The sequence below is a fragment of the Lagopus leucura genome, unplaced genomic scaffold (genome assembly GCF_019238085.1).
Source record: "Lagopus leucura isolate 7727_CA_CO unplaced genomic scaffold, USGS_WTPT01 Super-Scaffold_100004, whole genome shotgun sequence".
Classification (NCBI taxonomy): domain Eukaryota; kingdom Metazoa; phylum Chordata; class Aves; order Galliformes; family Phasianidae; genus Lagopus; species Lagopus leucura.
In genome coordinates, this window is record NW_024962264.1 from 17648285 (window position 1) to 17667184 (window position 18900).

Here is an 18900-nt window from a genome sequence, read left to right on the forward strand (position 1 = left end):
CTGTTTTGTATTATCCTGTCAAGGCAATCTAGACTTAGCCATGCTCTTTTAGAGCTGGGATAAGGGACTTGGTTGTGCAGGTGCACTACACTGTTATTTAGGCATATGTATACATAATTGCTCTGTGCTTTTAATAACGAAGAATGATGTATTAATACTAAATAATGAATTAGAACCAAGGGTGCTCGCATGGGTTAATGCTTACCAGCTCAACAAGTTTTGCTCCATTGTCAATCTTGATGATCTGCTGGAGAGCACAGATGATGGTACTGGCATTCTGAAATCGGTCATCTGGAAATGTCATTTCATTTGAAAAAATTTGCTCTATATTGTACTACAGAATGAGTTTCATAGCATCCCTCTAGATGCTTCTTCTATGGATTTTAGTGTGGAATTAGATCAGGGTTCTGGAGGAGTTCCTTTATTTTTTTTTGCTGCACAGCAGTGGACTCAATATAATAAAGCAGAGTATACACATCATTAATCTAGAGTCCAGTAGAGCAGCTAACAACATGGTACAGTACATAGGATAATCCCAGCAGTGTCACTAGGAATAGCATTGCCCGCTTAAATACAACCTTTGATTGACATATTATTTTTGCCTGCCAACTTGCCACATCTCAGCTGCTGTGCTGGAGCTTTTGCTGAGTGCAGTGTTGCAACTCTTACAGGCTTGATATTGAAATCAGTGCAAATTCAGTTTGAAAAGTATTTTCAGTCACTACGTTGTTTGAAAATAAGTATCCTATGCACAGAAAGTCACTTTGCCTGGAATGTAATACATGTTTCCTCCCCACCCCTGGATCATTTAACAAAGATAACAGAGCTTGGATATTTTTTGCTCTGAAGATTTAGGAGCTTGTAAGTTTTAAGGTAAAGAAAGCACTTGATAGACATTGTTTAAGCCAGACAATGTTTTTGTTTGTTCTGTATTCTGTTCTTAGGGTGAAAAGGGAACTGTAGGTGACCCTGGACCCAGAGGACCCTATGGCTTGCCTGTAAGTTGCAAGTAGTTTGTACCTGTTGTGCTTTTCAGCACTCCTTGATTAACCTGTGTGCTCCGTGACCACTTTTGACCTAGCGGTACAACTGGTTGGAAAAGGAAAAACTAGATAATGATCCCTAACAATGCAAGGTCACTGACTGGTGCCGCAGAGGTAGGTTCCTGCTCATGCCTGTGGTTATGCAAAAGTAAAGAAATAAGACCCACGATTAAGCAGCAAGTGAGAGGAAATCGAGAATTCAGGTGCTCCTGTTTGTGCAGCTTGCAATCTGGGCTGCCAGAGGATGAAGCAGCAGGACTTCAGGATGAAAGCTCTGATTTCTGGAATCAGAGTCAATAAAGTGTTCGTATTTCCTTGCTGCGAGGCTACTTTGCTATATTATTTTGTTTGATGCTACAGAAACATCAGTTTTAATGCTGTGCATTGTGCTCAGAAGTACTTTGAGGAAGAAGTTTGTTGTTGATCGTTCCTGGGTGGAGATGGTATGTGTTAAACCCAACATGTAAAAGATATTGGCCAGTCCTAAAATATGAGTGAGAACTTCCTTTGCCTGGATGAGTGTAACCCTACTGAAAGGAATCACTTACTTTGCTGATGGTCAGGTGTGCACATGTGTTTGTCTCACTAGTACACTGACACAAGGAAAGCTGTGCCACTGTGCTGCTTCCAGGCAGAACCAGCCTCTCTGAGAGCTTGCAGCACCTCCATATCCTCTTCAGCCTAATCTATTTGGGCCAAAATTAATTTAGGTGGAATACAGGCTTGGGGTTTAATTGGATGCATTTAATTGGATCAGCAGTCAACGAGAAGAGACAGTTTCAGGCTCTGTGGAACGCTGGATTAGCTTGCAGCACACGCTTACTGGAGGATCAGTTTTTGTGAGTTAATTAAAAAAAAAAAGGCATTTTCAGTTTCCCCTTGTGATCTATTTTTAGCCCGCTTCTGGAGCCTGCCTACAACCCACAGCACCATTTTACAGTCAAGTTATCAGTTTCTGGAAATGTTAAACACTGACTGCCACATCCTTCCCTAATGGCAGTGCTGTCTGTGTGCTCTGAGCTGCGCTGCTGCGGCTGCAGGGAGCGAGTACAGTGCTGGGCATGGAGTTGGCCTTGGGTAGCCAAGCTTAGGGACACTAACAGAGCTTATGTGGTTCTTTGGCAGGGCAAGGATGGCGAGCCTGGCCTTGATGTAAGTAATATGAATGAACAATGCCTCACAATGGTAGGTAAGCGTCTTGCAAGAAACAGCTTACTGATAAACACGTTTGTTTCCATTTAGTGTGCATGCAGTACCTACAAAGAGTGCACTAAATGCTGCATTTGCTGTTTTCCTATGATAAAGAAAACCAAGGCTATGCAATGTATAGCCCTTGCCTGCAGACCTCGCCAGAAGTAATGCTTAGGAATAAGAGTAGTTGCTCCTTTGGAAGTCAAAATACTTCCACAGTCAAACCTCACTTGGCTCACTTGGAGCAGAGCAAGGCGTTGCTAACATTTGATCAAGTAAATTTATCACTAAATAGAGGCAATTATTCCATAACTTCCAAGTGATGCATTTAAAATTTTAGACCCTTTTTCTGGCACGCTAAATAAGGCTTGCTGAAAGCTTTTGCCTCTCATCCATGGAAATCCCTAACTTGGAGGAGTATTCTCCATAAACCCACAAGTAGGTGACAAAGCATGAACCGTTTTGAGTGATCTGATTCCTTTCCCTTACTGGCAAAATGATGTGCCAGACACCGTGGACTTGTTTCACATGCTCTCATGTGCATGCGTGTCTGTGCACAAAGCACATGTACATACAAAACGTGTTGCGAGGTCACTTTTTTTGCACATTTTCCAGGTATTTAAAATCTTAACTTGCATGTGAATAGAAGTCGACCTACCTTTGTCCCTTCTTTTTATAGGGTTTCCCTGGTCCTCGAGGAGAAAAGGGTGAAATAGGAGAAAAGGGAGAAAAGGTGACCACGGTGTTATTAACTGTTGCTTTGTTCCTTGGCCCAGTCAGCTCTGCTGTCTTTATTCCATAATTCATCCCATTAAACCTGATCTTTGTTTTCCCTGTGTGCCAAAAGGCAGCTCACAGATGCACACTAAACAAAATCCTGTGTTAGAAAGATCATGAAAATTTATGCACAGAATGAGTGCTACCAATGCGTGCCAAAGCACAGCTTGTTTTTAGACTTGCTTTCTCCGTCCATCTTTCACTAGTTGAAAGTCCTTGTCAGCCTGAAACTTTTAATGCAGACTTCACCGAAATGAGTAATTTTGGTAGTAATGTCATACAGGAGACTCAGAGCCTCAGCAGCATTTCAGTGTAACTGCTGACCCCAGTGTACTGTACTGTGTACTGTGGCTGCACACACTGCCTGTCCCATACCGAGTGGCAAAGGACTGTGCTAATCTTTACTATTGACAGTGGCTTATTTACAGTTAAGAGAAGTTCTCTGTGATGGTTGTGGACTGAAATTAAATCTTATACTACATTTCTGGTAAACCAATCCAACCCAACCAACCGTGTGGGTAACAGAAGAGGCCTGACGTCATTTTCACTGTCCAGACATGGTGGCATGGAAATTTGGAAGATGCAATTTAGAACCAAATGATGTACAGAAATACTCTCTTCAAATAAGTTGAGACTAACTAATTTCTAGTTAGGCAACTTACTTTAGATTGAAATGTAAAATTAATATCATGACTAAAACACTGTTAAGAACGATGCTAGTTTTTCATGGATACGTCTTGATAGGCAAGTAGCTCATTACATCAGTTTTGAGAATAAATCCTAGGCCAATGGTTTTTGTTTTAGCCTGTTGACAGCTCAACAGTAGAACTATGTTAGTGTTTGCATTATAATGTCTGCTTAACTTGGCTGTAAAAAAAAAAAAGAAAAAAATATAGCTCCCATTACTTCTACAAAAGTACAGTCCAGGAGCACTCAGCACAGAAACATTTATACAATTGATTTTATATTTTCAACTTTTATAAGTAGAAGTCTATTATTTATTAAAAATCATTTCATGTGTACTACATTCTGCCTCAGTAAAGAGGTTTTAGAAAACTACTAAAAAGAGAATGGTGATTCAGATTCCACATTCAACATTCCTACTGCCAAAAAGGAAAAGCTTTAAGAAAAGATGTTATGTGTATAGGGCAGGAAGGGAGCCCTTATCCCAAAAGTGCAGTTGTCTCTTGATATAAGGGTTGTCAGAAGAGTACTGAGGTATCACCAGGGTGGCTGGGAAGGCATCATCACGTTCCCTGTATCCCCTGTGCTGCCACAACTGTGCATGTGGGGCCACAAAGATGAGTCCCACATGATGAGGGGCCTGGAGCATCTCCCATATGAGAACAGGCTGAGGCCTGGGACTGTTCAGCCTAGAGAAGACTGAAAGGGGATCTTATCAATGCTTATTAATATCTGAAGGAGTCAGGTGGGGCAGGGCTCTTTTCAGTTGTGCCCGGCAACAGGATAAGAGGCAATGGGAACTGGAACATAAGAAGTTCCATATGAATACAAGGAAGAACTTAGTTATGATGAGAGTAACAGAGCGCAGGACCAGGCTGCCCAGACATGTTCTGGAGCCTCCTTTTCTGGAGATATTCAGGACCCATCTAGACACTTTCCTCTGCGACCTGCTGTAGGAGACCTGCTTTAACAGGGCGTTGGACTCTATGAGGTCTCTTACAACCCCAACAATTCTGTGACTGGAGACTGTGCCAGCCTGACTGCCTGATCTTTTACAGAAGTGCCACAAACTGGTGTCTCTATAGGTGATGAGTAAGGACAGGAAAGAGACCTTTTTTTTTTCTTATTCATCTCCATGTCTTTTCACACTCTGTATTTCTGATGAAGCTCTATAGGTCTTGGTAAGGACATTAAGTACTTGAGGAGAGCTCAGTCCATGGGAAAACTGGTCAAGTCTTCAGGAACTCAGACTACTCTCTACACGTATGAGTGCTGTGTTGGTTCAGATAGGATCACAGGTTTGCCCTGCAAAGTTTGAAGTATAACTAGTCACCTGCTGACTTAAAACATAGCAAGTTAATGAAATAGAGGTCCTAAAGACATGAAGGAGTCAGAAATCAAACTGTACTATCTGTTGTTATAATAATTCTTTAAGTACGTCCACACTCTGTGCTTACATCTACTCACAGTAAACATATCTATGTTGCAATGAGCACAAAGTGAGATTTGACCCTAAAGCTGTTAAGATTCTGTGCTATAAAGCTTCGCTTCTAGGTTTAACATGAAAACCCAGCCAACTTGTGGTTTTTATATATCACAACCTTACAATTTGGTACATGAGGGTAATGTTTTTTCTAAGTATCATCCTGAAACTTTTTGGCACACAGAAAAGATGAACAAGGAACTTTGCCTATCATGTCGCAAGCACAGTATGTTTTGTTCATGGAAAAGATATTTTTTCATTCGAATGTGTCAAGTATGCTACGATGCTGAATGAATAATGTGCTTTCTTCTTTGTTTAAACATGTTACAGCTAATTGTTTTTTATTTGTGTAAAAAAAAAAAAAAAAAAAAAAAAAAAACTTTTTCTGTATGCCTGTATGTGAATGAATTAAGACTTTTCATGCTGGTGTGGTATAGTTAGATGTCTGTTTACTATGCTTCACCAAAACCCACCTGTCTTTCCAAAGGGGCATTCCTTCCTTCTCCTTCTACCTTCATCCCCCATAATTCCCCTGTCTTTTTTACCCTTTTCCTCACAAATTAAATCCTCCCAATAGCCACAACCTTGCTTGCTGGTTCTCCAGTGTCATACTAATTTTCCTATGACTATTTTTCCCGTTTCTTTGTGATATTCCTGATTCACTCATCCTTCCTATCCCATTTTTTACAACCATAGCCCAGTTTGTTTCTTTCTTTTTTTTTTTTTTTTAACGGAACCTTTTTTGATTTTTGTGAATTTGAGAGCCAGCCTGAAACTCATTTACCATTGTGATCAACTGGTGTGAAATCAATTAGAAAATGAACTCTCCAAACATCTTATACTGCTTGAAGGTGAGGTCATTTTTGCAGATAGCTTTATTGAAGGGATCAACTTATTCCATGAGTAACTAAAGTGTTGGAAGTTTCACATTTAAAAAGAAAATTCAGTTCAAAATCAAAGGATTTATGCAGTAAAACGAGTAGATGAAATGCTCTCTGCTGTTGAAAGAACATTTAAATAGACATTAAATAAAGATTATTCAAATATTAGGCTATTTAATTAAAGGAACTCTAATGATCCCTTTTAACTAGTTTATGGTCTCAAGTCATCATGAAGTCTTTGAAAGAACCACAGAACTTCTCCATCAAGCAGTTTGGGTGCTTTGATTCCTCTAACAGGGTTTGAAATAAAGGATCCCATTGTATTTAGAGTGACAGGAGCGCACCCTTGGTGATGGCAGCAGGTTTCCATGGACGTAACCAAGAATGGGATTTGTCCCAGACTCTTACCAGAGTGCAGGAGGTCAATTCAGCAAAGGATGCACCAGGCCAAGTTTACCCTTGATGTGACATCATAGCCCTTGACAGAATTCTGCCACAGACTGACTGTACCGTCCCTTCTGAAGTTTCAGAGAAACAATGCCAATGTCCTCCACTCTTGCCAAGCTACTTTTGACCCATGACAAATCTTCTGAAGAAGCTAACAAATTTATGTGCACTTCAGAACTGTCATTTATAGCAAATTGGAAACCTCTCATTTTGGACTATGGAGTGGGGGAATTTGCAGATTTGCCTCTTTCTGAAGAGATCAGAGATTTCAAGCCCTGTTCTAGGATTCAAAACATCCATGATACTGACAGGAAATGTCAACAACACAAACTAATACCAACTGATTGCAGTTCTTGCTTGTGATCATATAATTTATTTTTCCACATAATGCACCAACCAAAACAGAACACAGTGGTAAGTGTCCTTTCAGTTCTCCATTGGCTTAAAAAGAAAAACTCAAACTTTTCAACCAATCTTTCTTTATTTTTTTTCCCAAAAGAATGAAACATGTTTTGTCCAAACCATTGTATCCACAGGGGGAAAAGGGAAAGAAAGGCAAAAAGGGGCCTAAAGGGGAGAAAGGAGAACAGGGTGCTCCTGGATTAGATGCACCTTGCCCATTGGTACGTCTCGCTTGTGTATTGGACAACTGATCATCCTGCTATAGATTGATGGAATAAGAAATGAGGGGAGAGGAACAAGCACCACCTAGTGTGTCACCGGTTGCAGTTGTTAATGCAGCACTATCTCAAGATTCACAAATTGGGGAACAGAGTTGGTTTTTCAACCTCCTGATTTGGTTTAAACCAATGGATTTAAGGCCTTCAAGCAGGACATAGTTGTTGCTTTTTTCACTGTTTTCTGCTGAATGTTGAAAAAGAACCAAATTCAGTGTGGGTCAGAGTCCCTGACCCCATACATTGAGACTATACCACTGCTGTGAGCTTGCTCCTCTTGCCTCTCTGTTGTTATTTGTTTGCTCCAGCTAAGTCAATACCTAAGGCATTTCCTTGACAGTAACGTTGCAAGTTAATCTTTACAAACAGGGATTCCGTGGAATTAAGGGGGAAAAAGGGGAGCCAGGCCAGCCTGGCCTGGATGGGCTGGATGCCCCTTGCCAATTGGTACAGTATTTCTCTTTCCTACCAACCCTGCATGCAGTTCCTTTGTTTGTAGTCAGCCGTTCTCAATGTAAAGTAATGTATTTCTGAGCTGACTTTACATTACTCACATAACACATGCATGTGCATGAATAAATCAGCTGCTTTGGTGATCGTAACCATAAAGAAAGAGCACACTATCCTCCTGATGCCTCAGACCTAACTCTCAGCAGTTTGCTCCCACATCACATGGCTATTTATAAGTTTGCATCCTTCCTACATTTTCCCTGAGAATTGTTATTTCTTCCCAAAATGCCTACTGCTTTACTGACCCTGAACCCAAGTCTTTGTAGAACCCCACCACAATCACCACTTCTAATCTAGTCCAATGACTTCCGTTTGCACTGGCTCAGTTTTAAACCCTCGCCCACCTGAGAGCTACTCTGCACCCTGGTCTTCCTTTCAAATCCGTGTCGTTGAGGGTACATGTTTTCAGGATTTGGCCAAAATGAGTTTTATTTAAAGAATCAGAAAAATATGATTTCTGAAAATCAAGTCATAGGTTTCCAGTAAGCAAATCTGGAGCCTGACCTTTCAGACCTTAGACAAGCAGTAACTTTGGTGTCTGGTCTGTTCATCGAATAGTATTTAAATAGATTTGGAAAGGAAAAGCTTACCTGAAGTTTGTAAGAAGATAACAGTCTGCTGCCCAAACCCTCACTGTCTTTGTTATTTAATATCTCCAATTTAATGGTCTTACCCTTGGAACTTACCTTCCTGCAATACACACAACACTTCCCACTCTATGTTAGCATGAGTTCAAGTTCCCACCTGTACTAAAATTCTACTCGTTGACCCTCTCCCTTGTACCAATCTGGCAACACTGATTTAATGGCAAAGTAAGTTTAAGTTATTATCCATTTAAAAACTAAACAAACAGACAGGCAGTCCTACATACACATTTTCTAAAGAAGCAAGAAAGAATTTTTTTTTCATTGTTCATGGTGAAATTTGATCTGCATGTTCTGATACTGTTTGTTGGTTAAGCACGGTTCTCTAAGATGAATGTTAAATCAAGTAAATTTTCTTTCAACTAGATCTCTTCTAATTTAAGGTCAATGAATTTTAATCTTAAATACATAGTCTCTAAGATTAGCCCATGCTCCATTTTGTTTGCTTCCACTCAGTGGTAACCATATCTCATATATTTTGTTGGGGATAATCAAGCATGCCTTGGTAATTTAAAATTGTTTTTGTCTCTTTATTATCATTTATATCTGGAGGCTTACTAACAATTGATGAATGAAAATATGTTTCATTTACAGGTCTTTACCATAATAAGCTTCTAAGCAAGCAGCATGATTTCTTGCTTTAGGCAGCAAGCCATTCCCATCAGATTACATTACATTCAAAAATTCTCATTAATCACTACCTTTGTGTGCAAATCCACGTCAGAGGCGTTATTATTCTTTATTCTAAAAAACGTCAAGACCTGAACTTTTTGCTGCTCGAGTATCATGTATTAATGTCATATGTGCTCCTTGTTCTATGTATATAACTCTTTGATGGGTAAGGCCTATATAGCTATGTGAAAACCTGTGTTATCAAAGTCAAAAATTGGTCTGATCTTAGTGAGTGCATAGAAATGTGTGAAAGTAGGGTAGTGACAGAAAAGCAATGGTGAGACACTCAGTAGCCCCAACACTAGTGTTCTCCTCTGCTGTGTCATTCAGGACTGTTCAGACTTCCAGATTTTGCTGCTGCTTTCAAAAGCTAAGACTGAAAGTGAACAGAGCAGATCATTGCCAAATTTGAGTCTTGCTATCTTATCACTGGAATAACTTTGCATTAGGGGCTCAGAAAAAGCAATACCCTCCAGATAAAAGTGATAATGTTTTTTTGCTCATTGATCTTGTATATCCAGCTGTAGATTGTTGTGAATGACATTATATTTAAGTTGCTCTGGCAGCAATAGAAAAGTTATTGAAGTGTTCTTGCAATTAGACAAACGGTAAAAAAATGATTTAGAAAAAGGTATCTTTGTGGCAGAGATGCATGTATGGATTTACAGGGTCAACCACCCCTGTGGCTTTTTCTTCACCTTGAGAACAGGAGAGATGAAGTTAGGAAGCAGTAGCTACCTGATTGATAAAAAGACAAAGCTGCTCTAGCTGCTCTAACAGATATAGACAGAATAACTGTGCTATCAAACCTAACTGCATTCTTTTTATTTCTCTCCTCACATGGAAACAGGGTCCTGATGGATTACCAATGCCTGGCTGTTGGCAAAAGGTAGGATGGGTAGAGCTGTTCTCCCCAGGGCAGCATGTCCCTGGCACACAGAAAACCCTGTCGCAGTCATATTGAACAATACTTCAGAGCCTCTTAGGCATCTCGACATATGCAGAAACACAAAATAAGACCTCTCTGTGACCATAGTTGGTACGATGAGGTTGTAATGTATAATAGAAGTAGTATCTCATTGAGGCAGTATTTTAGAAACAGCTGGCATTCAATTTCTGCGAAGTCTAAAACGTTTTCATCTGAAGAGTCGCACATCCTATAGTTTCAGCACATGGCTGGTGCTTCCAATTCTTTATAAAAGCTCATGCATAGGATATTTTTATCAAACATTTACTTTGCTGTATTACGATGCTATTTTTCAGGGAAATCTTATAACAGCAATGCATCCTGCCCTTCTCTGCCTTACCTTTCCATTGAATATATTTTCCTGTTTGTTATGTTTTATACTAACAATAATTGTGTGATTGGTAATATTACTTTTATACTAACGTTAGTGGCAGCATTTTTTTAGTGCAGCTTTAACTTAGACGGTTCTAGTTTTAAAAACAGCGTATTCCGAGTAAAGATGTAGGTGGAGCGATACGTAAGAAAAAATGAAAACAAAGCTGAAGTGAAATTCTGGCTGCATTTATCACTGAGGAGTCTCCAGTGCTACTCTTAAAATTCTGCCATTTTCTATGTATTTGAAATAGAAATCAGAAGTATTGGTTTACTAACCTGATCAATCTGTCTCTTTTTGTCTCTGCAGTGATGAATCTAACCTTACGAGCATGAAGTTGTGTATATAGTGCTCCACTTTTTGTATTTATAGTTGAAAATGGAAAATTTGATTTTACAAGTCTGAGAGATGTTTACATGTAGCTGCTTCTACTTGTTTGCAATAGTCCATGTGTACATCTTTTTTCACTTACATCTGCAGTTAGATGATATATAACTGCAGGACAAACCTGCAAAGATTGTCTCTCTAGAGATACCTATACAGCGATCAATAACATAAATCTGATTACTTCTGCAAATTCTTATATTTTGGCTTGTGGACCTGCATGGACAATGAGTGCCATGAACTAGTTTACAAGAAATTGTGACCAAATAAGAGCTAAATGCTATGAAATGTACTGTACCAGCTGCCATTGGAGTTTACTGACTTGGCTTCCATGCCCATCTTAAACGCTTCACTGATTCATGCCACTACATCTGCTTCTACAGACTAAAAGCATGAGTTTGTGTGCCAAGCCTGCTTGTTGTGTGATCACGTCACATGCTAAATGGCTGCTCACGGTGACCTTTGATTCCAGCTTCTGAATTGTTTCCTTTTGTCATCTCAAGGGAGTCACACCATGGCTTATTGCTAAAAAGAGATAAAGCAGAGGAGGATAGAAAGAGGCCTTGAATTTTTGGGGAACAAAGTTCCGGCTGCAGGTGGATGGCCTCCAGTCTTGTGGGTCCCGCCTGTCAATCAGCATCAGTTTGCCTAGCACTGCTCACAGTCATGAAGACATTCGTGATAGGCCCTGTTGAGTGCTTAATCAAGGAGGAGGGAAGGTTGAAGAAGAAACCAGGCTTCTCTGTGGGTTGTTTGGAAAGGCTACAGAGATGCTGCGGGGATCGCCTGAGACCAGAAGCTTCTCAGCCTTACTCAAGGATTGGCACAGTCTGTGCTGTGTTTGTTGTATTTGGGGACTGCTGAAGGAAGAAGCATCCTTGAGACAGGGACAAATCGAAACACCCTCACTGGGAGGATAATAGAACTGACCAGATCCGTGCGTACCATGGTGTGGTTTTCAGGTGATGCAATTTAAATGACATAAAACTAGCTGAACTTCTCTGCAGAATTTTGGAAGCTATGGTTAGTTTTCCTGTAACGGTTGCCATGAAGGACACATTTCAATAATCTATTCAACATTTGTGGTATTGGCGTTGATGGAAATACTTCAAGTCGCACATTCATCTTGTTTCAGTATTAACCATCTTTTTTTCTTTACAATCTTTAAAGCCTTTAAATGTAAGAAAGAAAAGAGTTTATTTTTGTTTCACAGGCTTACTTACTCACCTCGTTCTTTTTCTGCTGTTTTGATGACCTTAGTGGACATTGTCACCCATAAAACATTGGAGAGAAATAAGTCTGTGATGACTGCTGCACATGTCATCATACCGCACTGTTCCAGCTGTGGTTATTTCTCCCCTTCTGTTCAGGTGATGAAGTTTCTAGAGGTACATTGGAAAAATTTTCCTTCTCTGTTTTTTTTATTATTATTATTACTAGAAATACTTAATTCATGCACATTTGTATAGTTTTTGCCTCAAGGTTTTTCTTTTCCAGTTTTGAGTCTTCATATGGTGCACTGTAGTTGGAGAGATTAGTCTGAGAGATGGTGCCATATTTGACAGATGGAAATTCTTTTTTAAATCACTTCAGATTCTAGTAGATAGTAGGGTGTTCACAAACTTTTTAAGTTACTTTTCTGAGCGTTGTCTTTCATATGTAGACCAAAACTAAAATCGAGGAAGGCAGGCTGTCTCCATCCATGTGTGGGCATCTTGCCCTCTTGGAATACACATTTTTTCTTGCTCAGTCATTTCAAAGTTGTGAAGATGGGGACCTGCTGTAGTTGCACTTTTCGTACCGCTTTTCAGTATCAGATCAATATATAGCCACTCTAATGCTGTCTTTCACTCTGCTGAAAAATTATTGCCATCTTGGTGTATCAGAGACAAGAACAGATTTTCTTGGGGGTAGAAATCTTTCACAGATTTTTTTTTTGTTTTAAGAAAGATTATTTTAGTGGCCTCTATCTAATACTACCTTACTAACAACGAAAGTCCAACATTATTTGTGTGTATATATATACATAATATAATATATATATTTACGGCTCAATCCCATCTTTCCAACAGTAAGATATAAACAAATGTTCACATATATGAGGAAAAATACATTTATTTGCTTAAATTCTCAGAAATGCAAGTATGAATCTATTTGAATAATTACATTTACAATAATAAAAGCCTTTACGTGTCATAGATTCATGTTAACAGAGTGCTACAGCACTAATGTGAGCAAGGGACTTCCCACAAAGGGGACAAGAGGAGCATCATGTATAAATCATGAATGATTTAGTCGCCAGATTGCTTCTGCTTGCTTAAGAAGTGCTGTCCCAAAAAAGCAGTGTTGAGGATCAAGCTGCTCTCCTGACAAGAAGCAGCTCCTCATGCCTATGCTCTGACTTGGCATGTTTTGGGCTACCCATATTACAGATGCAAAGACAAGCAGTTGCATGTTTTTATAAAAGATCAAATACTGGCAATCATACATTAAGATCAGATTTATTTATATTTGAAAGGTCCCTCTGAGTATTCAAATGGAAAATAAAGTGGGATGTTTATTATTTGGCTAGACATCATTTGGCAATGCCATATTGAGAGTGTCTACAAACACAACGTACTTATTTTAAGAAATAGCAACAGAACGAGCTATGCATTTGCATGCTGTCATTAGCACTTTGATATTTTTTAAATCTGTATATCTATATTTTTAAACTGTCCTGATGGCATCCATTTCTATATGCATCAATAAAGCCAGCAGAACTTTGGTTCACAGTTTCTTCATTCAGGAAAGCAGTTTTATAGATTCTACTGTTAAATATTAGTCAAAACACATTTCTCCTCAAACTCCTTGACAGTGAGACCCCACTGATGAAACACTTAAGCACCTTTACTCACTTTCTTTTCTGTCTTGCAAAATGATTTATTTCTTTAACTCCTGCCACATAAGAATAAGGAATACCGTTGTGGTTTTTCTGGTTGTTATTTTGTTTTTGGTTTTGTTTTTGTTTTTTTCAGATAGTCTAATTTAACTTTTTAAAGCCTACTGTTCTTTTTCATGGAAAGTTCATTCCACATAAAAGACCATGGATAATTTCACAGGTTAAACTACATAGATTTGATGCTAAGATATGCATAAAATGTTTCATCTTGTAAGATTTACTGGAAAATGAAACCTGACAGTATCTAGAAAAGTTGTGTTCAGTACAAAAAAAAAAAAAAAAGGGAGCTCAGTTTAATATTTCATCAAGAGAAGCACCCTGTGAAGACTTGCAACATGTTTATTTTCTAAAAAGCAATTGCTTTTGGTGCTAGTATATCTTTTTTTCTTTTCAGGGCAAAGCTGCGGCTTGAACCACCTTGTGTGTTATGTCTTTTAGTGGCATTCCTCCAAATAGATAATTATTTGATTTGCTTAGTTTGGGACAGGAGCAGTAGTTCCTCTCCCACTCTTTTCAGTTGTAGAAATGTGTAGCGGTGTTAGTCTACACCATTTCTATACCCCTGACCTTTTCAGGTATGATTAGTTCCCTTTTCTTTGAGAGTTTTCAGTATTTGTTTCAGATGAAGTTTTGTAAGCATCTGTTACTCAAGTGTAGCATAACCACATTGTGCAGAAATCCTGCTACAGAAGCAGTAAGTCTTTTTAAGCACTGTACGAAATATGTCTGACATTGGTCCTTGTCTTCATATTCATCGGTTAGTATGTGGAACCTTTTTCAGGATGTTTTGGACACTTTTTTATTTTTCCTCAGTTAAAGCATGAAATTTTAACTCATGGAACAAATATACAATGTATTTTTGATCTATATTTTTTATTTATTGCTGATTTTGATGTCACCTTCTGGTATTGTATCAAGGCAGAATTACGCTCTTCATCCAGCTGTTTAGATACTCTTTTTGTCTACCGTTTAAGTATTATGAACGAGTTGCAGAATAATCAAATGCACACGTGTCAAGTACTCTCATGGAAATACTTGGATTAGTCACATACAGTGTGGCAAGATAGCTTTGGATCCGTTAAGGGTTAGTTGTAGAAGCATGCATGTGGGCATTTGTTACTCAGTTGTGCCAATGGAAAAGATGATGCAACACCAATGGAAAGAAGCGGTCCTTATGGGAAGGTTGTGTAAGGCTGGGGGCTGTGTCAGGACCCTGGACCCAGCCAGCATTTAGAGTTGCACTGACTGTTGCACAGCTGGAATTTTACACCGGGGCTCAGCCGTGCAAGGTTCTTCACTTGGCTGTGCTTTGCTTTCGCTAGCACCAGACCAAGGAGAGTGACCCATCCTTCCCTTGCAAAGAATGTATTGTGTAGTAACAAGGGGAATATTAGCAACTTCAGGTGATTTTTAAGCACTGCTGGCTGCATAAATCAGGCAAAACACTTTGCTCACTACTGTCAGTAAAAGCTGGGGATCCACTCCCGAATGTGATCAAGATGCTAAAAGACACACAGTAGTTGACTTTCGAGTTTCCTTTTCTCTGCTACTTAACCACCTTAAATTTCATTTGCAAATCTCTGTATTTTACCTGAAGAGAGACCTAAATTTTCACACTGAAGAGTGATACAAATCACTAATATCTGCAACAACAGTGGTCAAAAGAAAGTCGGATTTTTAGTCATAGCAAAATAATATTCCATTACAGTGACCAGAATCATGACAAACACCTGGCTTATTCATTTTTTTCCCTTTCTGCAACTTTTATGAATCTGAATGTTGCTGTAATGTGTAAATGAAGGTTTTCTTGCATCTTCTGTAATTGAAGTATTTTACATGGTGGTTGGAGTCATTAAATGATGTTGGAAACAAGTGCCTGCCACCATCATTTCTGATAGAATTTGAGAGCGATACTCCACAAAACCAGTGGAGTTTGTATTATAAAAAAAAAAAAAAAAAAAAAAAAAAAAAAAGGAGTTGGAGTGTTGTTTTATTTTTGTTCTATTCTTAAGATGCATCCAGTTATCAGTGCTGCTTGGAAATAGAATTTTCTTTGGAAAACAGGGGGCCTTAACTTAACCTGGGACCGTTAGTGTTTTACTTGTTTCTATTTAAAAAGGACATTGTATGAATTTCCCAGATACCATTGGTACTTGCACACTTCTCAGAAGTATTATGAAGAGCTGGGCTGGTGGAAGGATGTTTTACATATTGTTAACATATATGTGGATATTCTTATATTATTGTACATGTTTGGGAAAATATCACACAACTTTAAAAATGTTACAAAGATGTATGTATCTGATTTTTTCCTTTGGAAAATATTATATATTTTTATTTGTATTTTTTACTTTTTTAAGTTCATCTATATGTGCAGTTATTTTTGTATTGCGAATGGTCTCATAAATGCAGTAGAGGAGATAAAATACAAAGAAAAGTAATTTGGCAAGGATTAAACTGCTCTGGGGGGGACACATAGGTCAGTACCACATTATCAATCCTATAAATATTTGGAGTGTCTTAGCCCTGTAAATATGTCACAAGTCCTCTGTTGATGAATTGCGTAAAGAATTGCAAGGTTTTAATCACCCATTTTAATTTGTTATTAATTACCACTTTATTGTGGCCTCTGGTCCTCACTTAATTGAACCTGATCAAACAGCATGCTTTTGTTTTTATTATTAAAATTTCTCCTTGTTGTTTTTCAGTCGTATGCTGTTTTGTTTTCCTTAGTTTTGTATTTTGTTTCTTGCTGGTGAGAAGTTGATCTTCAGAATTATTTTTACACTATTTATGATTTATTTTCATAATGTAAAAAGTGTGTAATTATTAAAATATCAATTCAGTTATTGGTGCCGATTCGCATAGTTATAAAGTTCTTTCTGTTGCCGCAAAAAATACGCTCTGCTTTGTCCACAGTGGAAAAAGTTTGTGCTGCATTGCGCTAATTTGCGGTTTGAAATCTAGTGTGGGTTGTGTAAGTCAGTATTCACATTAGCACACAAATCAGGGCCTTGGCAACATGTTGTGTTTTTCTACAGTGCACAATAAAAAGACCGCTCACCTTGCTCTCCCATTCTTGATGTACATGTGGCACTGAGGGACACAGTTAGCGGGCACGGCAAGGATGGCTCAATGGTTGGACTAGATGACTTTACAGCTTTCTTCCAGTCTTAATAGTTCTATGAATATATGTGTATTCCCTTCAGATCAAGTCTGTTTGGTCTCCTTTTCTTTTTCCATAGGTTACATAAGTCCACAAAAGTTAAATGAGGAAAAGCAAGGGCCTTCTTTTGCGAACCATAGAGCATCTCCTCACTCTGGAAAAGCTGCCGAGGTTAAGTTTAAACTGCTGCTTAAGCATTGTGGGGTCCAAAGAAATAAAGCTGAAAGCTGAAAATCACCAATGGACCCTTTTTGTAATATTTAAGATGAAAAATAAACCTGAACTGCTGAGAAATAGCTACACAAAGGGACTGTGTCACAAGCAACAGTACCCATTAGGGAATATGAAGGTCTGGTCCGTTTTACTATGAATCTGCTTTGCTTAAAAAAGTTGAGGCATAAACATTATTAAAAAATGGTGTATTTTCAAAAGCATCCTGTTCTCGGAGGATATATTTTTGCAGGAGTCTCTGAGCAAGGGACATTTTTGGAAGAACAAAACATTGGGCAGCAGCTGTAACCTCTTCAAAGCATTATTTAAATGTTTGGGTCTTCTAAATCTCCAAATATTTCAGACAAACAAAACACTCCCCATTTTTTTTCCTTCACCTCAAAAATGTATTCATTCTAGACTTTAAGAGAGAATGAGCACCATGTGGTTTTGTCATCTCCTCTTAACTCTTGGTAATCTCTCTAAATGTATGTTAATCTTATCTAGCTCTTAGGGGTACTAAATATAGCTCTGCTCCATTTCCCAGAGGAGGTGCTCAGCACAAAGCTTAACTTACCCGGCATCCTCAGCAAGGCTGAGAGCAGATGTTCTCTGGCGGCTGCACGTAGTCCCTGCTTTTGAGGTGGTCACTCTTGGCTTTTTCTCTGTCTTCTCATGTCGTTTTGACTTTTTGTTGTTGTTTTTCTATGGAAGAGGGAGAGTGGTTCTTGATTCTGTTGCAGCTGTACTGTCAAGAAACAAACAAAAAGCAAATTGGAGCTGGATGTTGGGCCCTCAAACCGCAGCACAGCTCTGGGCCTGCCCAATCCTGACACTGTGTGAATGTGTTGGATGGCTTTTTTTTCAGATATTTACTCTTTAAGAACTTATCCCATAATAGACCTAGTTTCAGCAGTACACATATAGGCTATCATCACTTTGTTAGCACGAGGTCAACCGTTCTGGACATTTCCAGCCTTTGTTTCCTCTCTTAGTTCCATAGCTGCTCTGTTGTTCACCAAGGTCTGTCTGCAGCACATGATTTATTTCCAGTGTGGTAGCAAACCACAGGCTCTGACTGCTGCCGAAGCTACCTCTCAGTAGATTTCCCATTCAGGGATGCTACTGCCTCCCTGTTACTTTTCAACATCAGACTCCCTCTAAAGTCAAAGCTCAGTTAACCCATCTACTATACACTTTTCATCCTACTGCACTGATGGGATGTTGACTCGACTTTTCTCTGGCATCTGTTCCTTCCCATATTCCTCCTTCATAATTCTGTGACATTCTGAAGCACCAGAAGGCTGCACAGAAAATCCCTGCCACTTCTCCCTCTCATTTGTAATGGAAGTTTTACTTAAATTAACATATAAAGGTCATTACTCACATCCAACTCTGCTTTGCAGACCTACTAAACCTGCTGATCCTTACCCATTTATAAAAAGGAGTCCATGGCAATCAGAAGAGGAAAACAGAAGTGTCCTTGTATGTCCCTACCTCACCCAACTTCACCTGGTGATTCAATTCTAATAACCACACAAAAATAAATGTTACTAAAAGGACAACACAAGGACCTGACAAAACCTTCATGTTCCAGCAAGTACTAACAACCACACCCAAATAAATGTGAAAAACAAAACAAGGGAATGCCAAACCATTCGAGTCATATTCCCACAAACGCAGTCTTTCCATTTTCCCAGGGTTATGAACTCATCTGCTTTTCCATTGAGGTCTGCTGGTTCCCAGTCTGAGTGCTCATAAGACATTTTCTCCCTTTTCCATCCGTAGGAGAAAAATGTGCTGCTTTGAAATGTTTGCTGTAAAGTCAGAGCTTAGATGTTTCACATGCA

The 18900-nt window shown here is 39.0% G+C and overlaps 1 protein-coding gene across 1 annotated transcript in view; it reads left to right on the top strand.

Annotated features, from left to right (window-relative positions):
- Window positions 1-16376, top strand: part of COL25A1 (collagen type XXV alpha 1 chain) — a 147417-nt gene extending 131041 nt beyond the window's left edge. Inside the window, exons 31-36 of the mRNA XM_042872066.1 lie at window positions 945-998; window positions 2169-2195; window positions 2914-2967; window positions 7043-7129; window positions 9860-9898; window positions 10659-16376. Of these exons, the coding sequence (XP_042728000.1) occupies window positions 945-998; window positions 2169-2195; window positions 2914-2967; window positions 7043-7129; window positions 9860-9898; window positions 10659-10661 (264 nt within the window). The 3' untranslated portion in view covers window positions 10662-16376. The remainder of the gene's footprint in view (window positions 1-944; window positions 999-2168; window positions 2196-2913; window positions 2968-7042; window positions 7130-9859; window positions 9899-10658) is intronic.
- Window positions 16377-18900: the final 2524 nt, after the last annotated feature.